Consider the following 26,777-nt stretch of genomic DNA (forward strand, 5'->3'; position numbering starts at 1 on the left):
CGGCCTCAAGTGCAGCACCCTGGGGCAGCAAAAGTACTGCTCTTGAACTCTTTGTGCGCTATGGTGTAACCCCTCGTGTGCTACACTATTTTGAGACTGCAATGTATGACAGCACTTTTAGAAAACATTCTGTTGTTCAAAGCCATGTAACTTGTTATAAAACATCTGTAATAGAAATGCAGTACAGTATAGTCGTACCGAAAATTGCATAGCTTCACTGTCATGTCAAGTTATGACAAAGCTATGGCTGTTTTGCTTGCAAATGGCCAGTTTTCAAAACATACGGTAACCTCAAGTCGACTGCAAATTGCATTATTGTGCTAGTTGTCTCACTGCTAGTTGCACATGGTTACCACACATTGAGTTCTGTGTTGCTGTGTTATCATGTTTGCATGTGAGTGACTCCCCTTTTGATTTGTACCACTGACAGACCTTAGAGACAGATGAGATGTTCTGGCTGGACACCACCCTGCTGATGGTGGAGGCCTACCTGGGAGACATTGAGGACAGGGAGCGCAACAACAAGGCAAGGGCGCTCCTCATGAAATCCCTCTCGATGTTCAGCGCTCTGACTGAGCAGAGGCCCAACAAGGCTGGACTGATCTCTTACATCAAGGCCACCCTAGAGGCAAAGTGAGTTCAGAGATCCTCTTACAGAAGATTTTCATATTGCTTTTGTCATAGAAGTTTTGCACTATCATGAAACTTGACTATCTACAGATTCTCTGATTAGAAACTGACATAAAGCATGATTTGTTGATCAAAAATACTCTTCAGAAGAAAATTTGCAGCTACAACGTACCATGGAATTATTAGATATCATGTAGCAAACATTACCTTGGCATTATGTATCACGATTAGATTTGAACACGACAAGGTTTGCTACTTACAAATATCTGAATTTCCAGTGAATGTGCATGATGTTTGACTGAGAGGAAAATAAACATCATGGCCATCAGCTGAAGGTGCGATCTCTCTTTATTTGGACATGTATATACTGGCATTTTACATCACTGAACAAATCCATCTTTCCATGTAGTTTTCTCAGCCGTCAAAAAGACTGCATAACAAGTCTCAGGGTTAAACAGACTAATGAAAAATGATGATTTATCTAGGGGTCTTTCTTGCTTCTAATTTACAGTTGTGAGACACTATCTGTTTGTCACCATAAAGAGAGATATATTTCTCTGATGCCACATGCCATAAATAACTGGAAGGCTGTCACAGTATTAAAGAGGAATAATTGCTATTATAGGCTTGAGGCAAGGTCAAAGATATGTTATTGTTTCTGGTATACTCCCTCCCCCTGCCCAGGTATGCCAGCATCCAGGTGAACCAGGTCCTGCACGAGACGAGAGACACCATGCAGCCCAAGGCCCACCGGGAGCTGCAGACTGCCTGCCAGAAGTTTGAGCACAGCGCCCAGGAGATGAGCCAAGCCGGCTACCAGAGGGAGGCTGTCCAGATTATGCAACAGCACGCAAACATCCTCAGGTATAGGCCTACTTCCCATCTTTGTTTAAAGCCTGATAAGTTTGAAACGCACAGCAGTTTTCTGACTAATATGACGTTTTTTAGATTTTTCACGGTGTAAGCTGTCCGATGGCATATAGTTTGTATTTATTTCATTCATTTATCAAATTTGTGCTTTCCAAACTTACGCTCACTGATCAGCAGTATTACAGCTGAAAAGATCAGTGACTGAATGAAACAAATACATAACTTACATAATACACACTAGATAGATAAAAAGGTTACCAGTAAGACAAACTAATATATTCATACACATATTTTATGGCTTTATGTATACATGTATATTCACACACACACACACACAAAAAAAAAACAACACAGCATGAAATCATTCTAGCAGTGACGAAGTGAAAAATGAATCTGTATATCATTGTTACGGAGAACTGTGACGTCACACTTAAAAAGAAGGAAATACATTGATCATTTGAACAAATAAGAGTAGGCCTACAAAGTCACTAAGGCCAACTGTCAATCCATTATAAAGTATTGAAGATATTATGAACAATTCAAGTGTGACTTGAATTAATAATTTGTTCTGCTTGATTTTCGTAATAAAAAATAACCACAGAACCAGCAAAACAGCTGGCCTGCAGATGAACATAGTTTTGAGGAGGAAAAATATTAACTTGGAAGTTTGAATTAAGTATGACCTTTTTGCTCAATAAATGTCTTTGACTTTATCATAACTCTGGGGTGACAGATCATGTGTAGAATTACAACATGCTTAAGTTAGCCACTGAGAATAAGGCTGGCTAGCACATTTCAAAGACAGAATGGCTGTCCTACTGTGTTTATAGAGAAGGCACACCCTTGATGTTTGATACTTCCTATCATGGAAACAAAAATTTGTGCCGCATACGTGACATGTTTCTGAACTCAAAAGAAAACAAAAACAAAGCATGACAAGTTACAGTCAAGTGTATTTAGCTCGTAAAGGGTTAACCGTTACAATCCTGTCATCTTTACTCCTGCCTTCTGCCAGGCTGTTTACCTGCAACGCATTGTAGTCAAGTGTCATGTTCAATCTGTAAAGGGTTAACCGTTACAATCCTGTCATCTTTACTCCTGCCTTCTGTCAGGCTGTTCGCCTGCAACGCATTGTAGTCAAGTGTCATGTTCAGTTTGTAAAGGGTTAATCATTACAATCCTTTCATCTCTACCCCCCACCACTCCACCAGGCTGTTTGCCTGCGACGCATTGTAGTCAAGTGTCATGTTCAGTTTGTAAAGGGTTAATCATTACAATCCTTTCATCTCTACCCCCCACCACTCCACCAGACTGTTTGCCTGCGACAGTCATGACAAGGAGCTCCAGCACAAGTTTCTGCTGGAAGCCTTCACCCTCATGAAGAAAGTGGTCATCACTGCCGACGAACTCCTCATGCGTACCCTCACTCTCTTCTCAGTCCCAGACGTAAGTCTCACATACACACACACACACTGACCCGAATTCACAAAGATGTTTTAGATTTAGGCCAAAAAAAAAAAATTGTTGCATTGGCGTAACATGAGATTTTCAAATAGGGTCGGTCGGGCGGATTTTTTTTTTTTTTTTTTTTTTTTTTTTGCTACCTGCATTTTACGTGTAAAACTCGTGCTCAGCTCAGTAAACAGTTACAACTGCTGCACCGAATGTGCTGTGTTCATCTATTCTACAAATCATTTATGAGGCCGATATTACTGGAATTATACCCCTTCACAGAATTTAAAGATGTTGAAATCCCTATCCTGAATGTTTTCACTTCATATTTTACTATTTTGACTTAGATAAGATAGATGCAAATTGACCCATATGTACGATCTTTTCATCGCACACGGCGATCTCTAGTACAGTCCCACATATACAGATTCGTGTAAGTTCTCCACACAAGAAACCTATGGCAAAACTGTGCACAATACATCGCAGTCTGAATGCTACGTATACACTGAATAAATCTTGTTAGAGTACGTGTCCGTGTTGGAAACAGATGATGTACTGATCAAGGAAGGCTTATGCGAGGCGCTAGATCTCTCCCTCGTACATCCGATATCCCCAGAGCCGTTTCCACTTCCGGGTTTGTGCGATCGCGATCGCAATCAACAAGATATTTGATATCGATAGCAAAAAAAAATAATAAAAAAACATGGGGTCGGCGGAATTTTTAGGGTCGGGCGGGTTACGCCAATGCAACAATTTTTTTTTTTTGGCCTTAGTGTATGGATTATGCAAACTTTGTATGTGGGAATATGCGTAACAGATCGCGATGCTGGCAGACATCCAATAATGAATGCACACTGACACGTGCATGTGAAGGGTACTCCTATTTTACAATGGATTTAGTTTGTGTGCTAAATTTATAACCGTAGATTTGATTTATACATGTACTACCTTTGTGAATTTGGGCCGATGTCTTTATCAAACTTTGATATGCTTTTCCTGGGAAATAAATGTCACACATATAGACAAAGAGCCCTCTAAAAGATTGATTTATGCTGCTGTGTTTGGCTGGGCAACCATAAAGATTTGCACTACGAAGATATTCAGAAATCAATAGGATGTTGTAGTGTTAGAGATGAATAAAAAAAAAGTAACAGTTAATGTTGTATAATTCCTGCTGTGCTCTGTGGCTCAGTAAAATTAAACAGCTTACTCCATCAATTTGATGAGAGGGAAGAATGATTAAAATGTGGAATTAGAGTATTCCAATGAGATTAACAATGTCATCTGTTAAAAGATCTGCCTGAAGGCATATTTGTTCTTTCTTTGATGTAGATTCATGCTTTCTCCATATGTCTTCCTTTTATGGTTTTTCTTGTGTTGTGTGTAAATAATTTTTCACTCTTGATACACAGAGCTGTATATAAAAATTTTCTCTAATAGTTGATGCTATAATTATGAACATTATCATCATGACTTTTATCAGTATCATTATCAGAATCATTGTTTAAGATCATTAAGCATCCAATATCATTACTCAGGGCAGGCAGCGAAAAAGTGTGACAAAAATGTACATTTTCCTGTGATTACCCTATTCCACCCTCTGCTGTATACGAAATAGCATGAATGGTTCATATACAGTATACCTATCTCATGCAGCAATGTTCATGTATTTTAAAAACTTTGTTTCAATTGATCAGGTTTCTTTGACTCGACTGAGTTATATGAAATATTGTGTGTGCACCACAGTGAAGGGAGTTTAGAGTCTTTCAAGTTAGTTAACTATAACGTTACATATTAGTATGTCTAACATTTCATCCCAGATGAGAAACGTGAGTCTGCCGGTGCAGCGGGAGGCGTGTGCAGCCAAGCTGACCCTGAGTGAACTCCTCATTGACATGTTGGCCATCTTCACGGAGGAGAACCGGGTCTACAAAGTGGCCGAATCAAGGAAGAGCTCATTGGAAAAGGTGAGGAAGCCTTACAGTTAAAGACAAGGTTGAACACTAGGATGGCTTGTAGTCTCCAATTCTGTCATTTTTTTTTTCATGCTAACGGGACATGTAGCCTGACAGATTTACTTGTGCCTGTTCATGATTTGTATGTGTAACCTTAACCCTATTTTCCCCTCACCATAAATTGTAAAATTTGGCCAGTTCGACCATTGATGATTCTTGGTGCAGATTCACAATGAGTAGGGATTTTGACCATGAAGTGAGAGTATATGGAAGTGTAATGATTTTTTGTTGTTTTATTCCCCACAGTGCACAGCAATTGTTATGCAGTCATGCTAAGTCCTTTCACTATACAGTTTTGATTTCTTAGCCATTTTAATACAACTTTTGATATCATGGTCATCTCTGCTACAGTCCAAAACTGTTAGAGGCTTTTATGAATGTGAATAGTCAAGCAACAAGATTTTTAACCTCTGTTTATCTCGCAAACGCCCCCACAGCTGGTAGAAGAATTCATTGCTGCCACGCCAGTCATGACCGATGTCGCTCGGGACTGGAAAGACCTCACAAGGTAAAAAAACTTGACTTTTTCTTTCTTTTTGTGTGCAGCAAATATCTCCATCACTCTTCCAGTTCAAGTTGTGCTGTGGATGGAATCGCAATGTCAGAATGGCCGTGAATTATTTTTACTCGTGGCACGCTGATGTTGTGCAACCACATCATAAATTTTCATCAAAGTGAACATGCCCATGGCAATGCCATTAAGATTTGAAAGTATTTTTACATGTTTTCAATGTCTTGATATGTTTAAAGTCGGATATAATATGTTTAATATCATCTTTTTCTATCGTGTAGAATAATGGATTGTAAGTATGATATCATATGAATTTAAAGCAAATTCTGTGAGTATGCTGAACTGAATAAATGATCAAACTGTGAAATCAGTGGGTCCTGTGAGGCGTTATTTTCTGCCGACCACATCCACTAGGTGTGAGTTTGTGCAGGCATATTGAGTTCTCATCATTCATAGCCACTTGTCTTTTCCAATGTTTGTTGTCTCGTGACCACAGCACCATGGCGTCCCAGGCCCTGAGTCAGCTGACCAGTGCCTTGACCCTCACCGGTTCCATCGCCACCCTCAGGGCAAAGGTCAGTCTCAGTACAGACTGATTTGATTCTGTGAATTTATAAGATTGAAAAAAAAAATGGAAAGACCTCAATCTCTCTGTGATGTTTGATCCAGCGGTGCCGTATAGGCCCAAAGACATGCAGTTTGCAATTCTATTTTTACTTTCAATTGGTCTATTCACTCGAAGAGGACGCTGATTATGGCAACTAGGCCAACAGTCCCCTGATTCATAGCAGCTAGTCATGAATGATACGCTTAAATGATTGCCAGAGTGTGCTAATTAGAAAATCGTATATCATTCTGTCATGTCATGGGAGAAGTTTGCTCATTGATACACCTGTCGATGGAAGTTTTCTAGATTTAAAACGCAGCGCATTAAATTACAAATGAAGTTAGCAAGAGAACAGATACAATCATTATTAGGCTTTGAGAGGCATATGTCACTAAACACTCAGATTCATCACCTACATTTGTATCTAGGAAAAGCAAAGTAATTAATTTAGAGAGTAAGAGACCACCATCTCCAAAATAATCCGTGTAGGTGTAGTTTGAGCAAGTTTATTTCAAGTGCAAGAGACCAGTGCTGAGATTTTTGGGTGTAACTCTTCTTGACATACTTGTGATGATTCCATCAGGCCTTGTACAACCTTGGGCGATGTCTGAGAATGCTGGGTATTCAAAGAGGCCCCAGCGCACCCAATCAATGGGATGTCCAGTTCATGGTGAGTTCACTCAAAGTTGACTAACTATGTGGTGTTGCCTAACTCTGTGGTGTCTCAGAACTGTAATATGGCATCTCCAACTCTACTGGTCCATTTAGTAATACCCCTTATCTTGGAAGTATGTTTCTAGAGTTTCAGAATTGATATGTTTAGTTATCTGTCACTCTTTTTTCACGGGATCTTTGTTCCCAGTTAAGAAAACTACTCTTTCCAGTTTTCTTCAGCATGTGGTTTAAAAACATCATTTTAGGTCACAAAGAGAAAGCAATGAAGAATTTCTAGGTCACTAGCAAAAGAGTGAATCAGGAATATATGGATAAGACCAACAAATGCAGATTTGCAACATATTCAAGATATTTGTGTTCTTTTTTTTTCTCTTTCTCATATTCTCACAGTGTGATGCTCCCAGTTCATAATATTACTGTGCTTTGCTAGTCACTTCAGCTGAATGACGTCATGTTCATGTTATGAAATTGTCCCTGACATATATGGCAGAGAGTGTATAGAATGTACAACGCAATCCCATTTGAATATTATATTATATATTATACTAGAATGAACTGATGATTACACAAGTCTCAAACAAAATTTCCATTGAATTATAATTGTATCCCTCTTTTCTTTGTACTTATCAGTGATGTTATATGCATCAGTGGTATTATGTGAATCAGACACACCATCAATTTTCAGTGTCGTGATCACCACAGTCGAGTACATTGTTTACAGAAATAAACTACTGAAACCGACCCTGTCTGCCCTAGAACCTAGTGTCTGCCACGACGGGGACCGCCAACAAGACCGCCGCCCCGCCTCCCCCTGCAGATGGGGAGGAGGAGGCTGAGGCTCCGCCCGAGGCAGAGAAGAAGGAGGAGGAGCCATCCCCTCAAGAAATCAGACAGGCTGAGAGCATCCAGAAGATGGTCAACCAGTACAGAGTGAGTAAAAAAAAAAAAAAGAAGCTAGTTGACAGTCATTGCCAAGATCCGACAATTGCTGCCGTCATTACAGCCTAAATTTGTGATTATCATGACAAATGCCCCCGTGCAGATCATCTCTGTCATTATCATTGTCATCTTCATTTGTCTATTTCCAGTAGTGGTAGCTGCAGTGGCCATGTCGTCATCACCATAGACAGTGTTGTCACGGTAGCAAGTGCCCTGACTTTTTTTTCAGGCATTGGTCCTACTCTATCCACCTTTCTTAGCCACAAGTATTTACAGTTTAGTGCTGGCTTTATGTTGAACAAGAGCCATTGATTTAAAAAAAGAAAGAAAAAAGAACTATTTATGAAACTCACCACACTCATTATGAGCCTATGAATGGTGCTAGGTTTTCTCTGTATCTTTATAAACCTTTATATTATATGTATGCTATCGGTCTAAATCATTTTGGTGCCTGCAAGGCCCAACCATTTATCGTTATCATTATTTTTTGCTTGTGCCACTGTACTACTTCTATGATTGCAAGCTAAGATGACTGAACTTTGACCTCTCCTTCCTACAGACTGAGCAGACGGCGTCAGAGCTGTATTTGAGCCAGGCCACAGAGGTCTTGGCTCAGAGTGTGCAGCTAGCTTTGCAGGCTGGGTTGAAGGTATGTATGAGAAGATTTCAGGAATATCAACAAAATACTGAGCTACAGTACCGAGAAATTTTTTTTTTTAATGATTCTTAGTATCAGTATGCTTTACTGAGACCATAAGTGAAAACATACATGTACAATGTATGTTTTGTTTTGCTTTGTGTATGAAGAAAAAAAAATACATTTCATGAAAATTTGAGCTAGCATGTTTAATGTGTGCAGTTTTCCCTTATCATAAAAAGAAATAAGAATACTTTTTACCTTTAAAATGTGATTTCTTTAAATAGGCATCAGTATGTTTTGCATTTTGATCACCAAGGTTAGCAGCCTTGTAAATGACAGTCTAAAAAATATTGATATATCCAAAAACTTATTAATAGTCAAAAATAGGGTAAGAAACAATGTATCTAAAATTATACAACCATAAATTTGTATTCCATGCCATGTTAATTTGCCATTACAAGAAAAAAATAAAAATGTATATATATATATATATATATATGTATCTATATTTCGTCATTCATAAGAATTTGTATAGGATTTGATAAGGAACTTTTTTTTAAACTTATAATGATTTAATGTTAAGGAAATTGTTAATGTTGTTTTAAAATAATGTTGACTTTAAGAAATGGGTAAGAATGCAATGATATGAGGTATTGCATTTGCTTTGTGCTTCAGGAAATTGTGCGGTCAGCCTCCATGGACATCATCGAGGCGTGCGGTCAGTACGACCAGGGCATGGCCTCCCAGTACCTGGCCCTCTACCAGAGCTGCCAGGCCTCGGTGGCCCTGGAGGACACCCTGTCCCGGGCCCAGATCGACCCTACCACCTCCCGTCAGGCCAACCTCCTCCACCAGCGGCACCAGATCCTGGCCGGGGACACCGCCAGCAACCAGGGCGTCGGCACCATCATGAAGACTGCCGTGGGCACCCTTGACGCCGAGTCTGAGGTGGGTGGAACCGCCCAAACCCTCCCCCCCCCCCCCCCACCTACAGTCTACAGAAACCATTTGTCTCTCGAGTGACCCTGGAATGCCAGAGATTCCTCTTCATTTGTATGAAAGGATCACTCACAGACATTTCATGTCATTACAACAATTGCTCTCAAAGCTATTCAGCTGCTGTTGAATTTGATGGGTTGTCTATGAATAGAGAAATTGTGTATGCATGCACAAGAAAAGGTTCTCACGCAGATGTGGATATATGGGACACATACGATAACAAGAATCATTCTCTAATAAAAAGATGATGTTACATTGTTTCAATGTCTTGCATTTTTTCGTTCAAGCTTTTTCATGACATGTTGTGCTTTTTGTCATTTCCATGAAGACCAACTTGAAATAAATATACTAAGACACTTGTCAGGGGTGATTGTCACAGTTCTGTACTTGAGTCACAACTGTGCTATTCTGTTCTGGAATTCGTTCCCTCCTCCTGTCCCCCCCCCCCCCCCCCCCCCCCCACACACACACACACACACACACACACTCACACACCCGTTATGCCTTTTTTTTTCTTTAAAAAAATATATGTTCCAGGATGTGGTCATGATTTCGTAAAAATGTCATACCTATAGATGTTGATGTAACCTTGGTACTACAAGTGTATGTTATGTTGATCTTGTACTCAAAGGCTGCACAGCTTCTTCATACTGAATGAAAAGGCTCCAATATGCTCAATCACATATCAGGACAATTACACCCCACCCCCTACCCCCCATCACCAGGACAATTCCTGCCCAGCTAAATACTGGTTATAGTGATAGGGTTAGAGTAAAGATTAGGGTTAGGATTAGAGTTTGGGTTAGGGTTAGGGTCAGGATTAGGTTCAGGATTAGGTTCAGGATTTGGGTTAGGGTCAGGAGCAGGGTCTGGGATAATTGTCTAGGGGTACATGTCCCAAAACTGCTCAAACAATATTAAATTACTACTGCACATCTCAAGAAACAAGGCTGGTCACTGTGCTATGACATAACATTGAGATATGACTGCTATCTCTATCTCTCTTTGTCATCTGCACAGGCCTGGAAGCGACTGGTCATTGCTCCGAACCATCTCGACCTCCTCAAGGAGCTGCCACCAAACTTCAACATCATCATCCTCCAGCACACGGATGACAGGTGAGTGTCTGGACAGATGCCTGCCTTCTGCATGCATGTGCATTTCTATGTAAACATGTTACCTGAAGAACTCGAGGGGTTAGTGAGAACATCCATGCTACCATATGAGTTTACATAGAAGTGTATGAGTTGGTGCCTCTCATTGCAGTTTCTCTTTTCCTGGAAAGAGGAAGGGAAGTGTATCTTGGAATCACGAATAGCTGTCGCCATCGGGGCAGCGTGATGATTTTTTTTTTTTTGTCGTGACAGTCGAAGGGGAAAATGATTGAAGCTCTGCATAAAAAAGTGTGTGTGAAATTATTGGTATGATAGTGTTTGTAGTACTTCTAGTTGCAGATAAGTTGATGTCCGTGTATCTCTCTCCCCTCCTGCCCTTTTCGAACAGATCCATCCTGTACGGGGCTCTGCTCGACAAGCCCAAGGCGTCAGGTGGCAAGGAGGGTGGAAGGTCAAAGGGCGGCAGCAGCCAGGTCTCCAGGGCAAAGGTCACCCGTAGCCTGGTGGAGCCCTCAGCCCTGGAAAACCTTTGCTACAGGTTGGTTTCTAATCAGTGATCATTGTGCATTACCAGGGTATATATTATGCTTCTTAGAAACTCAGCTCCTATGTATAACACATTAATATCGAAGATATCAAATTTTCCAGAGAACATTTGGGATAATCATGATACAAGTCAAGTCGTTCCACCCTTCCCCAAAAACAAAAACAAATAGAAAACCAAAAACCTGAGAAAGTATGTATTTAATTTGTAGGCATATTGCATCTATTAGTAATTAAGTTTCGTAAGTTTGCTCTCTATCAAATTTTGCTGTGCTCCATAAGTAGTGCTACATTATTATTACTATGAATTCTACTCTTCCACTTTTTCTTGCTGTCATGTTTTCTTGTTTTATAAACACATTGAAAAAATATGTATAATTTACTGGTTTGATTTTTTTTTAAAATCATTCTGATGGTAAATAAGCATACATATAGCAGTGAAATTGGATTCATTTTTGGCACATTTTGTGTCCTGTCATATTGGAATGAACATATTTCATATTTGGATGAAAATATAATATCTATTATATAAAAGTGCAAGAGGAGGACCCCATGGAAGACCAGCTATTGCAGCTATATGTGGGCTGTCCAGCCGTCTTCTCAGATGGAAATGAAACAAACAAACAAAACTGTATTTACAATAATTGTAGTGCCTCACTTAGCATTCAGAGGTGGTAGCCATGATAGTTTTTAGTGCTGGTAATAGGTCAAGGGTCAATCCACGTCTTTCAGTGCCCCTCTTTCTCCTCGCCCCGCCCAGGTTCCGTCAACACAAGCAGGAGGTGATGTCGATTCTGCTGAAGGCAGAGTACAAGAGATCCCAGCAGGCCCAGAGACAGCGCATGCTGGAGAACCTCTCGGATGACATGAAGGAGGTTGTCAAGGTAACCGACCAAGGGAAGGCATCACTGTGGCCTGGTCCTTTGATGCAATAAAGAACTAGAATAACTATTTTGTCAACAGTAAATTATCACCAAAACTAACCAGGATAGACTCTGTGTAAAGAGCCATAAACGTTAGTACTCTTTTGTATCTCACCAAATTAAGTTACATAACCGGTTAGACTATACTAGAAAATTGAAATATATGGGCCTTGGCAGTATTTTTCTTTTACAGTGTTTGTTTCGTGGTCATATTTTTATACCCCCGCCAAACGAAGTTTGAAGGGGGTATATAGGAATCAGCGGACGGTCGGGCGGTCGGGCGGTCGGGCGGTCGGGCGGTCGGTCCGTTGCAAATCTTGCGTCGCGAACTACTTCCTCAGTTTTCAACCGATTCCCATAAAACTTGGCACAGATGTGTGCCTTGGGTTGTAGATGTGCAAGACGTATTTTTTGACAGTACCCAAAAGTACGTTGCCATGGTAACGGCATATTATGGGCAAAAATGGGTACAAATCTTGCGTCGCGAACTCCTCCCACAGTTTTTGATCAATTTTTATGAAATTAGGTACAGATGTTCATCTGAATATGTTAATGTGCAAGACACATATTTCCGCAGTGGCAAAAAGTGCGTTGCCATTGTAACGGCATGTTATTGGTAAAATATAGGGCAAAATGCTTCATGGCAAAACTGCTTCATCAGTGTTCTTCCAATTCTCATGGAATCCATATTGAATGTTTGTCTTAGGATATAGGTCAGCATGACACATTTCTTGACAGTGACAAATAGTATGTTGCCATGGTAACAGCTCACATATTATGAGCCAAAATGATGGAAAATTTTGTGTTGCAAACTACTTCCTCAGTTTTTGCCCAATTTCCATGAAACTTGGTACAGATGTGTGCCTTTGGTTGTAGATGTGCAAGACGCATTTTTCGACAGTACCCGAAAGTACGTTGCCATGGTAACGGCATATTAATGGCAGAAGATCAAGGAAAGATCTTGCGGATTTAACTACTTCCTCAGTTTTTTGACCAAAGCTTATGAAATGTGGCACACACCTTGATCTTGGTGGGAAGATTGGAAGACATATTTTTCGGACGTGTCGGAAGCTGCGTTGCCATGGTAACGGCATATAAATGGCAGAAGATCAAGGAAAGATCTTGCGGATTGAACTACTTCCTCTGTATTCGACTGAAGCTCATGAAATGTGGCACACACATTGGTCTTGGTGGGAAGATGTGCAAGACACATTTTTTGGACATGTCGGAAGCTGCGTTGCCATGGTAACGGCATATTAATGGTGGAAGATCAAGGAAAGATCTTGTGGATTGAACTACTTCCTCAGTTTTTGACAAAAGCTTATGAAATGTGGCACACACAATAGTCTTGGTGGGAAGATGTGCAAGACATATTTTTCGGACGTGTCGGAAGCTGCGTTGCCATGGTAACAGCATTTAAATGGCAGAAGATCAAGGAAAGATCATTCCTTGGGTAAGACTGTCGTCACGGGGCGGGGGTATTAATCACCTTAAGTGATATTTCTAGTCTTTTTGAGGGTTTTCAAAATGTTTGTTTCTTTTGTTTTTTTCTTGTTTTCATAAGGGATGGATGAGATTAAAGCTGATGTAACAGTCACAACTTGTTTACGAAGTCGGGAAGAATATTCACAAAGTTATGTACGTTGTGATGCAATTTTTTTGCTATTAAAAAGTAAAAAGCTTCTCAATTTGTACCCCCCCCCCAAAAAAAAAAAAAAAAAGAAAGAAAGAAAGAAGAAGAAAAGAAGCTTAGGATTAGTAAATTTGATTCAGTGCATTGATTTAGTCTCTACTATGTTAACTCTGTTACCAGGATTTGTCCGATGATCTTGTGGAGGCTGAACAGAAACTCCAGGAGCAGTTTGTGGCACTTCTAGCATCCCTGGAAGACTACCTCAGACCTATTACATCTTACCTGGAGCCTGCTGTCAGGTAATCCATCTTCATCTTTTCTCCTCTTCAGTTGTTTTTACTTTGAAAGCAAGATATTCAGAAGGACATGGTTCAGGTGTGAGTTTCTTCAATTTGTCTCCCTCTACAAATGAAATTTTTAAAAATCACAACTGCTGATCTGTAGATTAACAAACATGTCAGAAAAAAGAACCAGTGGGACTCGAACCTGTCATCTACTGCTTTCCGGGCAGAGACACCACCACCAGGCTGTCCCTGTTTGCCGGCAGTGACACAATGACCTTGGAACAGATACCCAGCCTCTGAAATTCCGACATTGTTATGTTTTTTGTGGACTTACCGGTAACAGGTCCTTGTCACTAGTAGTTTGCTGTATGTTCATCCAGACATGTTTTGTGAGGGGAAATTTTGGAACAAAATGTTTAGTCATTCCATGTCTTATTCTGGATCTTCAATCACATGATGGGCCCAAACCTGAGATTTGTCGTCTCTGACACTAATAAACTACTACAGTGAACATTCCATTTTGTCCCTGGGGTGACAAGGCCTTAAATCTTAAAATCACAAATTTTCAGGAGAGCAAAAAACCTGTCCCATTTTCGCAACTTTCACAGAAAAGCATCATTATGTTGATGTCAAATATTGAAGAAAGATTGTTTTCGATTACATTAGTAATATGTTGTACTGTTTCAAAACTCAAATCAGTATTTTTGATATTCAATATTTTTGGTGTTCAAAATTGAGGATTTTTTGATATATGCCACCTGATATACAAGGTCTTCTCACCCCATGGACGATTTGCTGCAGTACTCGATCTACTTATGCTGACAAGTAGGTAATATCAGTTGATGCTATGATATCTAGGCAGCTTCCTGAATCCTGTGACAGTACTGTATGAAATGTGTAATCATTGTCAGTGATATCAGTAGGTGTTATTTCTTGAGAGATAGCCTATATATTGAAGGGCTAAAAAGTGCACTGATGTACACATATAATCTTGATAGTCTTATGAAAGGAAAATTTGAATAAAAAGTCTCTTACATGCCTGTCCCTATGTATATCCCCCCCACCTCATCCCAGAACCTTCACCACCCAGGGTGGTCAGCCGGCTGGGCGGGATGCGGCCGGTCAGCCCCAGGACGAGAGCATCATCATCCTGGCTGACCAGTGGCTGCTGGAGCTGCCCCTCGAGGCTCTGGCCGTCTTCTCCTCTCCGGCCATCGGTGCACTGACCAGGGATTTCTCCCTCCAGATGCTCTACAACCGCTTCTACCGGGAGCCCGAAGGTGAGGGGGGGTCTGTGACGGGGGTGAATTCAAGTTCAGTGCTAATGATCATGGTGATGGTGAACCGCATTGATATAGTGCCATCTGTCTGCATAGAACATTCAAAGGTGCCCGGCTTTCACGATATATATATATGTCACAAATTATTCACAAAGTTGATGGAAAGTAGAGATGTTTACAATGTAGTCTAGATTTGAAGGTATCAGGGTTGTTACAATTCCAAAGTCAGATTGGTGGAGAATTGCCATCACAACACTAGCACCAGCTTCGGTCCTAAACTTGAAATCAGTCGATGTTGACCTCAGGTTGACCTCAAAATTATGACATAGTTCTGATAGCCAGTGTCTGGCCTCCAATGGTGTTGAATTTCATCTTGTCACTCTTCTTTGTGGTGATCACCTACATGCTTTTTCCCCATTGGCTAACACCACTTCCTTGGGATTATCAAATTGGTAGTTTCAAGTTATGTGTTGATGTTAGCATTGCTATACATACGAGACCCACTCACATCGCTACCTGCATAGCCTAAATGCCAATCGTCGCCTTTTGAAAGTACACAAACACTGCACACATGGCCAAATAAATCTGTGGCATTTTAAGCCTTCATCAACATCACTTGTCTAATACAAAGCATTCGTGAAAGATTTCACTGTTTTAAATGAGTTTTATTTGATTTTCAGTGAAGACGCTGTGTCATATCACAATTGCTGATATTTCGTGATTTTTGCTGCTATGACTGTGTCCCAATGGTATTGTGATAATTCTTTTTAATTACAGAGGAGATGTCGGAGGAGAAGAAGAAGAAGGAAGCGGCCAAAGCCAAGGCAGCCAAGGAGAAGAACAAGGGAGTGAAAGTGGTAAATTTATTCATCGTTTCTGACTTCATTTTCACAGACAAAAATAGTTTCAGTTTGCAGGATGTATGCTTTGCTCAGCTTAGATACTGTTGATGTCACATTGATGTGTGCAATAAATAGCCAAATAAGAATCTCCACCATCTTGATATCTATTTCTTCCATCATAAGTATAGATTTTTAAATTGTAGGGCATCTCTGAAATGGTATGGTAATATCAAGATGAAAGTAATACACAGAAATCTCGTACACACCCGTAGACACCGGTAATATGCATATTTTCAATGTCCAATTTCATATTTGTACTTGTACTCTCAGTTTCTTTAGTGGAGAAAAGTCTGAGATTGGTATTTAGTTATGCAGACTGGGTCTGTGCTGAAACACTGCTGTTCTTGTGTTTTAGGTAAGTTAATAGTCCAATACTGGCGCCAGTTTTCTTAGACGTACTAGAGCATGATGTATATTCTTGTGACCGTACATGTCTGAACCTTTATGCGTCTGTCTATTCATTCATCTTCTACTTGTTTATCTGTCTATCTATCCATCCATCTATTCATCCATCTGTTCTGTCAGGTTCCTTTGGATAGACCAGTTCCACCCGGATGCCTGCCGTTGGACACTCACAGCTTCAAGTGTATCCTTACCATACAATTTGACCAAATCAAAAGATGTAAATTTACATGGTACAATTGTGGTCTTTGAAGGAATATGATTACTTCCTGCAAGCCTAATCTCATTTTACCACACACACGTACATAAGCTATGAATAGTCCAAGTTGCGAACTGTCACAGCAATTGATTAACCAGTCACTCCTTTGCAGACTAGATGTTGCCCGGCTGTTGCCATGGTAACTGCATTTGTTGAAAATGACGATGATCTTTGTGTTTGTTTTCAAACAAAATCTTTCATTCTAATCCTCTGTGAGGATTACTTCATGCTTGTCCGCTTCTCTTGCAAATCAAAGGTATGTGTGAATACTCAAAAATTGAATTATCATAGCTCTACTTGGACATCCACATAAAATCATGGCGATTGTGTGTTTCTTTTTGTCGAGCCCACTGGAGGTGCAGGGAGACTAAGGGATCGCCTGTGGCGTCTGTCCGTCCGTCGTCTGTCCGTAACGCTACAAAAACTTGAATAACTCTCTACTGAGGACTTCAGTTTCAATTAAACTTGGAGGAAAGAATGGTTATACAAAGTTACACATTTTACCAAACATGAAGGTCACCTCAAGGTCAAAGGTCACAGGCAGGGGTCAATAAACTTTAGGGCCCAATGTTAAGTTTTTATGGCGCGTTTTGATTATGGCTCATAACTTTTGATGTATATGTCTGTTTGTGACTAAACTTGGATGGTAGATGTCCCTTGGGTAGTTGAAGGTCACCACAAGTCAAAGGTCATAGGCGGGTCAATGAACTTCCGGGAGTTAGAAAAACATTAATTTCTTCTACGCGAATGGGCGAGACACATTTTGGCACTTGCCTTGTTCTGAGGAATAGGAGTGTAAATTTGCCCTTTCATCCTGTTTTTCCTCATTAAAGCTTATCATTGACAAACTCATTTCATGGATGGGTAATAAGAAGCTGGAAGGAAGTGAGTGACAATATTATGACAAAGATGATTTATGCCTCCGCAACGAAGTGGCCGGAGGCATTATGTTTTCGGGTCGTCCGTCCGTCCGTCCGTCCGTCCGTCCGTCCGTACGTCCGTCCGTCCCGTTTTGTTTTTGTCGATATCTCAAGAACTGTGTGGTGGTTTTACATCAAACTTGGTATGAGGGTATATCCTTGGGGGATAATACTTTGTGTGGATTTTAGGGTCACAGGGTCAAAGGTCAAAGGTCACAGGTTATTTTGTGAAAAAAAAAATTGAAATTTCATGTTTTTCTCCATATCTCGCAAATGGTTCAAGGTATCTTCATGGAACTTAGTATATATGCTTGTACCGATGGGCAGTGATTATCTAGGGAAGTTGGGGGTCATGGGTCAAAGGTCAAGGAGGTCAAAGGTCAAGGTCAACTCCTCAAAATATCACTACTTTCCTTATATTTATGCAATGAATGAAGGTTTTTTTTTTTTTTAAACTTGATGTATACATGTATTACCCATTATATATTCTGTGGGAAGTTTCTTGCCAAAAGGTCAAAGGTCAAAAGGTCAAGTGAAAGTGCTGAATTGCACTTTTTCCTCCATATCTCAAAAGTAACTCAAGGTATCATCATGAAACTTACATATTTATGCATGTTCAACCTAACAGTGATTCTCTTTGGAACTGTGAGGTCAAAGGTCAAAGGCCAGGTTTAGATAATGCTACATGTATTTTCCCATTTGATACTGAAATTATACTTTTTCTCAATACCTTGAAAAATTACTCAATGCATAAACTTATAAAAGGGTCAAAAGTCAAGTAAAAATCATCAGTTCCCCAAATACCTGCACTCTGACATTTTAATCATTCATCCAATTGAACCTAGTTCTAGGAAAGTGAACATTCAGCACATTTGTGTCAAACCTGTCATTTTAATATTTTGCCAATTGTTTGAAACTGTCATCACACATTGTCAAGACATTGTACTATAGACCTATTAGGAGAACCATGCATTATGGCGGAGGCATATCAGTCGCCGTAGCGATACATCTAGTTCTTCATCTATCCATCACGAATTTTTCCTTGACCTGTTTTTTCATTTTCAATCAGACATTGTTGATCCACATAATGACAGTCCCGAGTCAGGTAAGAATAGCTTTACATTTTTATCCAATCATCCACGTGCTCTATCAGCAATGATTGATGTATTTCTGTGGAAAAGAAATTGTCACATGAGAAGGTATTGATTTAAAACTGTGTACATTGTAACAAACAAACAGATGATACAGTCTAGTCTTGTAGGCAAAGCAAAAATTGTCATGCCTTCTTTTCATAGTTGACTTTATATCAAGACTGGTTGACAAAATGAAATGATGGTGGTGATGGTGGTGATGGTGGTGATGATGATGATGGTGATGATGATGATGGTGGTGATGGTGATGATGGTGATAGTGATGATGGTGATGATGATATTGATGATGGTGATGAGGAGGATGAGGAGGAGGACAGTGATGATGATAATGACAAGTGTCATCATCATCAACAAAATAGTTTTGTATGCTTTTACATATTCTAACGATAAAACTCATCTTTCTTTTGGTGTTTTGTATAATCCGCACTGCATGATATTTGTTGACACCCAGTTATCTACACTTTTCTTTTGGTGATATCAGATGATTTCCTCATATTTCTTTTTATTTACTTTTTTGCCACCAGAGGAGTATAGTCCCATCCATGTGGCGAAGGAGGCCCTGCAGCTCTACATGTCTCAGTTCACTGCCCGTTGGGAAGGTCTCATGGGTGATGACCATGTACCAAGGTGAGACAGAGAATTTTTGTTTATACAGTTTAAAAAAAAAAAAGAATTCAAAAAAAAAAAATCTTTTTTATAAACAGCAACATGGCATCGCCAAGTCATAAATCATCTCAACCGTTCCTCTGTAGGTATTTGGTCTGTAAACTCCTCACTGTTTTGTCCATAGAAGTGTAGAGAGGAAGAAACATCTGGAAAAGATAAAGAATGTGTTTAGATTGCCAACTACCATCTTGTACCTTCATCCCACCACTGTTAAACAATGTTGAGAATGAGTCTATCGACAAACATTTCCTTCCCTTGTTTCATCCAGCCTGGGAGAGATAGAAGAACAGATGACAGACTGCAACGCTTTCGTCTTCTACGGCTTGGAGAAGTTCTTCTCCCACATTCCTCCCTTCAAGGTGGCACCCCTCAATCTATCAGGTGAGCCCCTCCCCCCCCCCCCCCCCCCCCAAAAAAAAAAAAGTACGGATTGCGACAATTTCATCAAAAGATCCTGACCAAAAGGTCCTGTTGATATAGATGTTTCACAATCATTACTCTGGCAACAACTTAATTGCTTTCATCTGATTAGCTGTGCCCTGGCTACTTCCAGTAGTAACTGCATTTATCAAAGTTCAGGTGTCCCTTTTGCAACCCTGACAATTAAATTCCTTTGTAAAGCTAGTTTAATGTAAAGGTAGGTAATTCAGACCTTTCCACAGAATGATAAAATTGAAAACTTCTTTATGATGAAGGGGGGAAGGTTTCCAGTGAATTTATTCAGCCCTGAAAAGAAATCCAACATTATTCTTGGCACAAAAGTGGAGCATACTCTTGAGTGACATTGGCTTGTAGTTTTTTATTTCATCTTTAACCCGTTGAGGACCAGTCCCAAGTGTACTCGGGCAAGTATCTATGGGAAATGCGTGTTGTAGCAATATCAGCCCATCCTCAATGGGTTAAAGACTCTAAAATGTACTACTGTACACGATGTTGGGAGACATTATTCTTCAACCATTTCAAATTTTGTTGCAGTTGCAAAAGGGATATAAGACCTTGAAATATCTTACAACTGTTGCAAATATAAGTGTGAAACTGGTCTCTGGATGACATTAGCACATTAAAAAACAGACAAGGTCAGTTTTTGTCTCATCTTTTGAAGTGCATTTCTGCCATGCCAGTGGGTCATGGTGTTCAAGGAAGTGCTGCACTGAAAAATTGTATATCTATTATCTTTCCACTGCTGTGTTTGCTATGCAGTGCAAAGTTTCTCTCACATTTGCTTGAGATAGAAAGAGATATTTATCAGCTGCGTGGAAACACTTGAGATGATGTACAGATGGGAGTTTGATATTGCATTAGGAGAACTGTAGGCCTACTTGTCTTAGATAAGATAACAACGAGGAGACCGAGGTGCCTGCTGCAAAAATCAAATATAAAGTACTGCATCCAAATTGAATTATTCAATATATACCAAGGGAAGAAAAGAAATATGCATACACATATGCATAAGTATGTACAAGCAGTAGAATTATGATGCACACTGTCATGCGGGGGGACAAATGTAGGACACATTGGACTTTTGAGAAACAAAATCTCTTTCAAGAGAGGATCCCAGAGGTTTCTTTTAGAGAACTGCAGCATAGATGTGAATAATACAGCAGCCTATAAACCCCACCCCCCCCAAAAAACAAACAAACAAACAACAACAACAACAACCAACAACAACAACAACAGCACGAAGCAAACAAAGAACAGATCTAAAAATGGGCATTAAATGATATGTCGAGCGGCATATGAATTTATATTGATGAGAACAATGACAATCAAGTCCAGGTGTGTTTAGTTGTCTATTACTTTCACTGTGAACTTTGTTCCATATTACTCCTGCCGTGGAAAATTCAGCACAATGTTTTGATACTGAAAATCAGGAAACCTACAATCTTGCAAATTAGTACCATCTGATGGGAAGTTTCTGCACTGGAAGAATTCCCAAAATACTCCCGCTTCCAAATTCTTATTTTCCAAAGTCGGTACAGTTCCTCCTTCTGTGTGCTATGTGTAGAAACAAATGTACATAGAAACATCAAAAGTGTTGCTATAATGCAGGGCATTAACACTGTCCAAAACCTGTGTTTGGTTGTTGTTGTTTTTTTAATGGAGATGTACCATTATCTTTAATAAGATGCTTAACACAACAACTCACCCGTTGTTGTTTTTTTTTTGTTCTTTTATTTCTCATTATCTCCCCCTCTCTCAGAAATTTCTCTTGCAGTTGTGTTGGATCTTGTGCAAACCAACCAGAGCTTCATGAGACAGTCTAAGATTGATGTAGAGAAAAGGTAAGTCATGTCAGATGGTATGTTGTATACGGTATGATAAATTGTTTAGTTACATAGATCATATGGGTCCATGGTTACCACCGCTCACTTGTTGGTCGGGAGGTGCTCCGAACATTTGATAATCTTGCCATCCAGATTTTGAATTTTCAAGATGAGGAAGAATTTTCACGAGTTTTGTAGTTCATCTCATTGTATTGATGATGCAAAAGATATTTGTTGTTTGGCTACATAGATCATTATGGGTGCATGGCTGTCACCACTCACTGATTCGTTATGGGATGCCATAAATATTTGATTATCCTGTCATCCAAATTTGAAGATTTTCAGGATCAGGAAGACTATTTAGGAATGTCTTTGATTCATCTCTTTGTGTTGATGATGTAAAAGATATTTGTCATTAAAAATCATTAAAAAAAAAAATCATTATGGGACCATGGTTGATTCACTGATTGGTCATGAGATGCCATAATAAGTATTTGATCATCCTGTTATCCACATTTGAAGATTTTCAAGATCAGGAAGAATATGAATAGGAATGTCTTTGGTTCATCTTTTGCATGCTGATAATGTAAAAGATACTTGCCATTCAAACCCACGTCACCAATCCACATAAGACACGATTACTAATTTCAAGGTCTGATGAGCTTCTAAAGACCATAAAGGTCAAATGTTCACTGGTGTTTTCGGTGTGCGATGGCAATATTTTGTTATCTAGCCACCAGTTGTGATGTCATGTACTTTGTGAAAACCATTTTCGAGCACTTGACATGAAAATGTACACTCTGTAATAACCCATCTTGTCAAACAAAATGGAGGAAGTGGGGATGGTAACATCTTTCTTTTTAAGGGAATCTCCATGTCACTGATTTATAAGTTAACTCAAATAGTTACTCTCATGGAATCACTAGGATTTAAGAGTAAGTAGAATGTAGGAATCAAACTGTTGGAATCCCATTTACTTTGCTCATTTTCCACTAACAATTCTGACTTCACGGGAATGTCCAACCCTTGAAACTTTGTATCCTGTTAATTCTTCCAGATGTCTCAATGCTAGAATTTTCTCAATCACCTTCATAAAACTATATGAAATCTTAATTTACTGTACTTATTCAAGTCGTCAAAAACTGTTACACATTTTTAAGGTAGTGATCATATTTCATCTTCAGAAATGTGTCACTGGGATATCATATTGATTATCATATATGAGAGATATGTTGTCTGTCTATGTACCATGAATTATGTTAGTTGTTATGAATTAGTGCTAACTTTAACTGTTCAATCCATTCACTGGGATTGCCTACTGGATTATCTTGTATTGTCATATGTTGAAGTGTGTGTGTGTGGATGTGCTGATGTTATTTTACAGGAGAGCCTTAGGTCAAGAAATTAATCCACCAAAGGATCTTGCAGTAATGGAACGGTAACGAAGCCCGAACCCCTAAAAAACGTTGCAATCGTTCAGCAGTTCGTTCATGTTCTTCACGCTACGTGCAAGCAGCTTATACCTATGGAATCTTTCCCAGTCATGCAGGCATCCATCTGTAGTGTGCAGGTTCTAGTTTTGGGCTGATCAATTCCAAATTCACTCTGTCCTTAGGCAAAATGAAGAGAAATGATTACTCGGTATAACCTCTGTGTGACGTTATCAAATAGAATAATTTTCATGATGAGCAGAAACCATGATGCACGGAAACTTATTGAAGAAGATTATACCGGTAATTGTGATGGACACAAAAAGTTCAGTAGAAATGTTGAATGTTTCTTATCAGATGAAAATAGATTAATGTTTAGAATCAAAATGTCAACTACAGTCTCACACATAATCTGCATCACTGCTGATGGATCCTGCTGATTGCCAATGCAGTTGCGTATTCTTTTATTTATCACAATTCTTTAATGCCACCCTAGTGAAAATCTGGTATTCCTGATGACCCTGAAGCAAAAAACCTTTCCCAGTCTGATGAGTCACATGTGTTGCTGTATTTTAGTTTTCTTTCCCCAAAATTATTTGGAATTTGTAAGGCAAAATGATTTGTGGGGTTGACTAGTTAGCTGATGTGGAATTAAGTCTTGGTGCTTGTCATGACACAGCCCATTCAAACAGATAGAGGTATTTGTGAACTTCATGGCGTTGCAAGAATGGAAAAAGGTAGTTGTGTAATGAAAAAAATGGCACATTCTACACCTACTTTTTGTGTCTATGTATCTTGTAGACACAGAGTTATAAAGTGCCTGCAAGATGAACATAAGTAATCCTGAGAAAGGCTACAAAAGTCCCCCCCCCCCCCAAAAAAAGGGGGGGGGGGGAATCAATGGCATATTAAACAGAGTACTTGAATTTGCTTACCAAGATATACAGTATGTCCCAAAAAAAATTACAACGGGGCCCTCTGCAATGATATCTTCAAAAATATTGCATCAATCTAAATACAAATTCAGGGTATGAAACTGTAAGTCATTGCCCACATCTTACAAAAAACCCCATTCGATTTCCGTCAGTGGTCAAAGAGAAATACGGAATTTTGTAGAGGATGTCGGGAATCTCTTCCATCCAAATTCTGTCTATTATTCACACACAAGAGCATTGAATTGCTAAAATTGGAAGAATCAGACCCATGACATGCTTTGCAACAATCCACATTTCTCTTTGACCGCTTAACCAAATTGAATGGGGTTTTCTGCGAAATAGAGCTAAAATGTTATATTTTAAGACCCTGAAGTAGCATTTAAAAGAATTAATCACATCGGGTGTTATCAATGCGAAAATCTGATTGTAATTTTTTGGGGACATACTGCAGTAAGTCGCCCCAAAAATTACAATTAGATTTTCGAATTGATAACACCCAGTATGATCGACCTGTCTAAGTGCTATTTCAGGTTCTTGAAATATAACATCTTAGCTCTATTTTGCAGAAAATCCCATTCAATTTGGTTAAGCGGTGACAGAGAAATGTGGATTGTTGCAAAGCATGTCATGAGTGATTCTTCCAATTTTAGCAATTTAATGCTCTTGTGTGTGAATAATAGACAGAATTTGGACAGAAGAGGTACCGGACATCCTCTACAAAATTCCTAATTTCTCTTTGACCACTGAAGCAAATCGAATGGGGTTTTCTGTAAGATGTGGGCAATGAGTTATAGTTTCATACCCTGAATTTGTATTTAGATTGATTCACTATTTTTAGAGATATCATTGCGGAGGGCCCTGTTGTAATTTTTTTTGGGACATACTGTAGAGCATAGAGAAGACAATACATGTATCATCGTTAATAGTCAACATGCTCCTGTTTGCTTGTAAGCATTGGTCCAAGTTCTCACTGTCGGGCAGAAAAATTGATAGATAGTAATCTACACTTACATGAAATGCAAATTAATCTAGATGTGGATGTCAGAGTCTGATGGGGGGGGGGGGGGTGACACGAGGTGTGACTTGCGGCACTAACCTCCAACTTTGCCAACTTTCCACCAATCAGGAATACCAGATGGCCTCGAGGTTCCCACCTTTGCAGCTTGCCAGCAGTTCTCAGTAGACTATGGATATGAATATTTCAGATATGCAAAAAATTTCATGACTGTTACACCCAACCTACCACATCACATCTCTCGTCATCAGCTTTTCAATGACATAGAGAATCCAGACTGCACATTTCTCAGTGGTTTTATCACCGCAGAATTGCTTTGCGGACAACTTGGGTACTGCAAAAGCAAGATATTTTTGCAACATTAAATTTTTTGCGAGTTGGCGCTGACAGCCCTTTTTGCGGCATAGAATTTTTGTGAATTGCCACTGGCATTCAATGCATGTAGTGTAGACAGGAACATTTGCATGCATTTTACTTTTGCGAGCCATGGCTCTCACGAAATTCGCAGAATCAAAATGCTTGCCAACATTTCTGGTTTTACAGTATTATGTAGTCAGTCAGTGCAGATCATGGCATAAAGAATTATCATATTTGTTAAATACATAACTCATATGGTATCACGAAAGCAAATCTTTTTTTATTTTGCTCAAAGGGTAATTGCAGACATTTAACTCCCTGATTATTTTCTTTCACTTATATATTTTTGTTTTGATTTTAGTTTCTTCAGTCTGTTTATACCTTGGTGTTGATTCTCCTGCATAGGTGTTGATTTGGATTTCCAAAGCTTACAATTCTGTTAATTATTTTATTTTCTCTTTTCTCTGTTATCGAGTGCTCCCTCTCAAGCATGTTTGAAATACTTTTTTTTTGTTGGAGATTGAGTTTCTCTAGTCTGGGACAAATGTGTTTCCTTCTCAGGTGGTCAAACATTCTTGTTTGATTTAGAACAGCTAGGGCACTGTTATATGAGAAGTGCAAGTAAAAGGGGAGTTTGTTCAATGCACAGTCAGAAATTGAGTTAAGGACTTATAATAATGAGTGTCACCATCAAAAGTAAGTCATTAGGTCACATAGCCTTGCCTGGCTAATGTTATGATGTTAACGCTATAATCTAAAACCTCGTTAATTTAACCAACTGGTTTATACATCATTTTCATACCCCCTTTTTATGCCTCCGCCATGAAGTGTCGCCAGAGGCTATACTGGCATTATTAAATTGTCTAACACAGTTTATCAAATGACTGTTTGTTAGTTTTGTCATTAACCCTGTATCTTTTACAAACATTTAATTTGCCCTGTAATAGTATCTGATTCTGTGCCTGTGTGCAGTAAAGGTTGATACTTTTGTTATGCGTTGCACTTTTTGTTCAAATTTATTTTCTATTTTGTTTCACAAAATGCAGACAAGTTCGTTATGTTGTACTAAGTCTCTCCCCTAGAATAGATCTGTGTTCTGTTAACAGCCATTTTTTTTTCCTGCGTTTTCTGTAACTAGTGGTGCAAAGTACGTAGTTCCAATAGTCACACTATCATATTGTGTTTGGCTCTCCAATGTCAGATTTTGCATAATGAAACAATGGCTTTTATGTCCAATCCATCTTACACGTTTACTGATAATGGTGGCATATCAAACTGCTATGATAGAGATAAGAATATTTAAAATGTAATGTATCATGTTAGAATAAGACTGTCGGCACTGTTACACTACACACCATCT

General features: G+C 39.3%; 1 protein-coding gene across 1 annotated transcript in view; it reads left to right on the forward strand.

The window, feature by feature from the left end:
* Positions 1 to 26,777, forward strand: part of LOC139739815 (cilia- and flagella-associated protein 46-like) — a 74,154-nt gene that overhangs the window by 40,938 nt on the left and 6,439 nt on the right. The window contains exons 41-61 of the mRNA XM_071650409.1: positions 431 to 633; positions 1,315 to 1,494; positions 2,811 to 2,946; positions 4,773 to 4,919; positions 5,405 to 5,475; positions 5,975 to 6,053; positions 6,669 to 6,755; positions 7,517 to 7,690; positions 8,259 to 8,348; positions 9,015 to 9,287; positions 10,359 to 10,456; positions 10,842 to 10,991; positions 11,757 to 11,880; positions 13,733 to 13,851; positions 14,911 to 15,116; positions 15,894 to 15,973; positions 16,544 to 16,604; positions 18,669 to 18,704; positions 19,275 to 19,377; positions 19,685 to 19,797; positions 21,617 to 21,698. Coding sequence (XP_071506510.1) covers positions 431 to 633; positions 1,315 to 1,494; positions 2,811 to 2,946; positions 4,773 to 4,919; positions 5,405 to 5,475; positions 5,975 to 6,053; positions 6,669 to 6,755; positions 7,517 to 7,690; positions 8,259 to 8,348; positions 9,015 to 9,287; positions 10,359 to 10,456; positions 10,842 to 10,991; positions 11,757 to 11,880; positions 13,733 to 13,851; positions 14,911 to 15,116; positions 15,894 to 15,973; positions 16,544 to 16,604; positions 18,669 to 18,704; positions 19,275 to 19,377; positions 19,685 to 19,797; positions 21,617 to 21,698 — 2,612 coding nt within the window. The remainder of the gene's footprint in view (positions 1 to 430; positions 634 to 1,314; positions 1,495 to 2,810; positions 2,947 to 4,772; positions 4,920 to 5,404; positions 5,476 to 5,974; positions 6,054 to 6,668; positions 6,756 to 7,516; positions 7,691 to 8,258; positions 8,349 to 9,014; positions 9,288 to 10,358; positions 10,457 to 10,841; positions 10,992 to 11,756; positions 11,881 to 13,732; positions 13,852 to 14,910; positions 15,117 to 15,893; positions 15,974 to 16,543; positions 16,605 to 18,668; positions 18,705 to 19,274; positions 19,378 to 19,684; positions 19,798 to 21,616; positions 21,699 to 26,777) is intronic.

Source organism: Diadema antillarum, unplaced genomic scaffold (genome assembly GCF_040938485.1).
Source record: "Diadema antillarum isolate AM-2024a unplaced genomic scaffold, OU_Dant_1.0 seq00000819_RagTag, whole genome shotgun sequence".
Lineage (NCBI taxonomy): Eukaryota > Metazoa > Echinodermata > Echinoidea > Diadematoida > Diadematidae > Diadema > Diadema antillarum.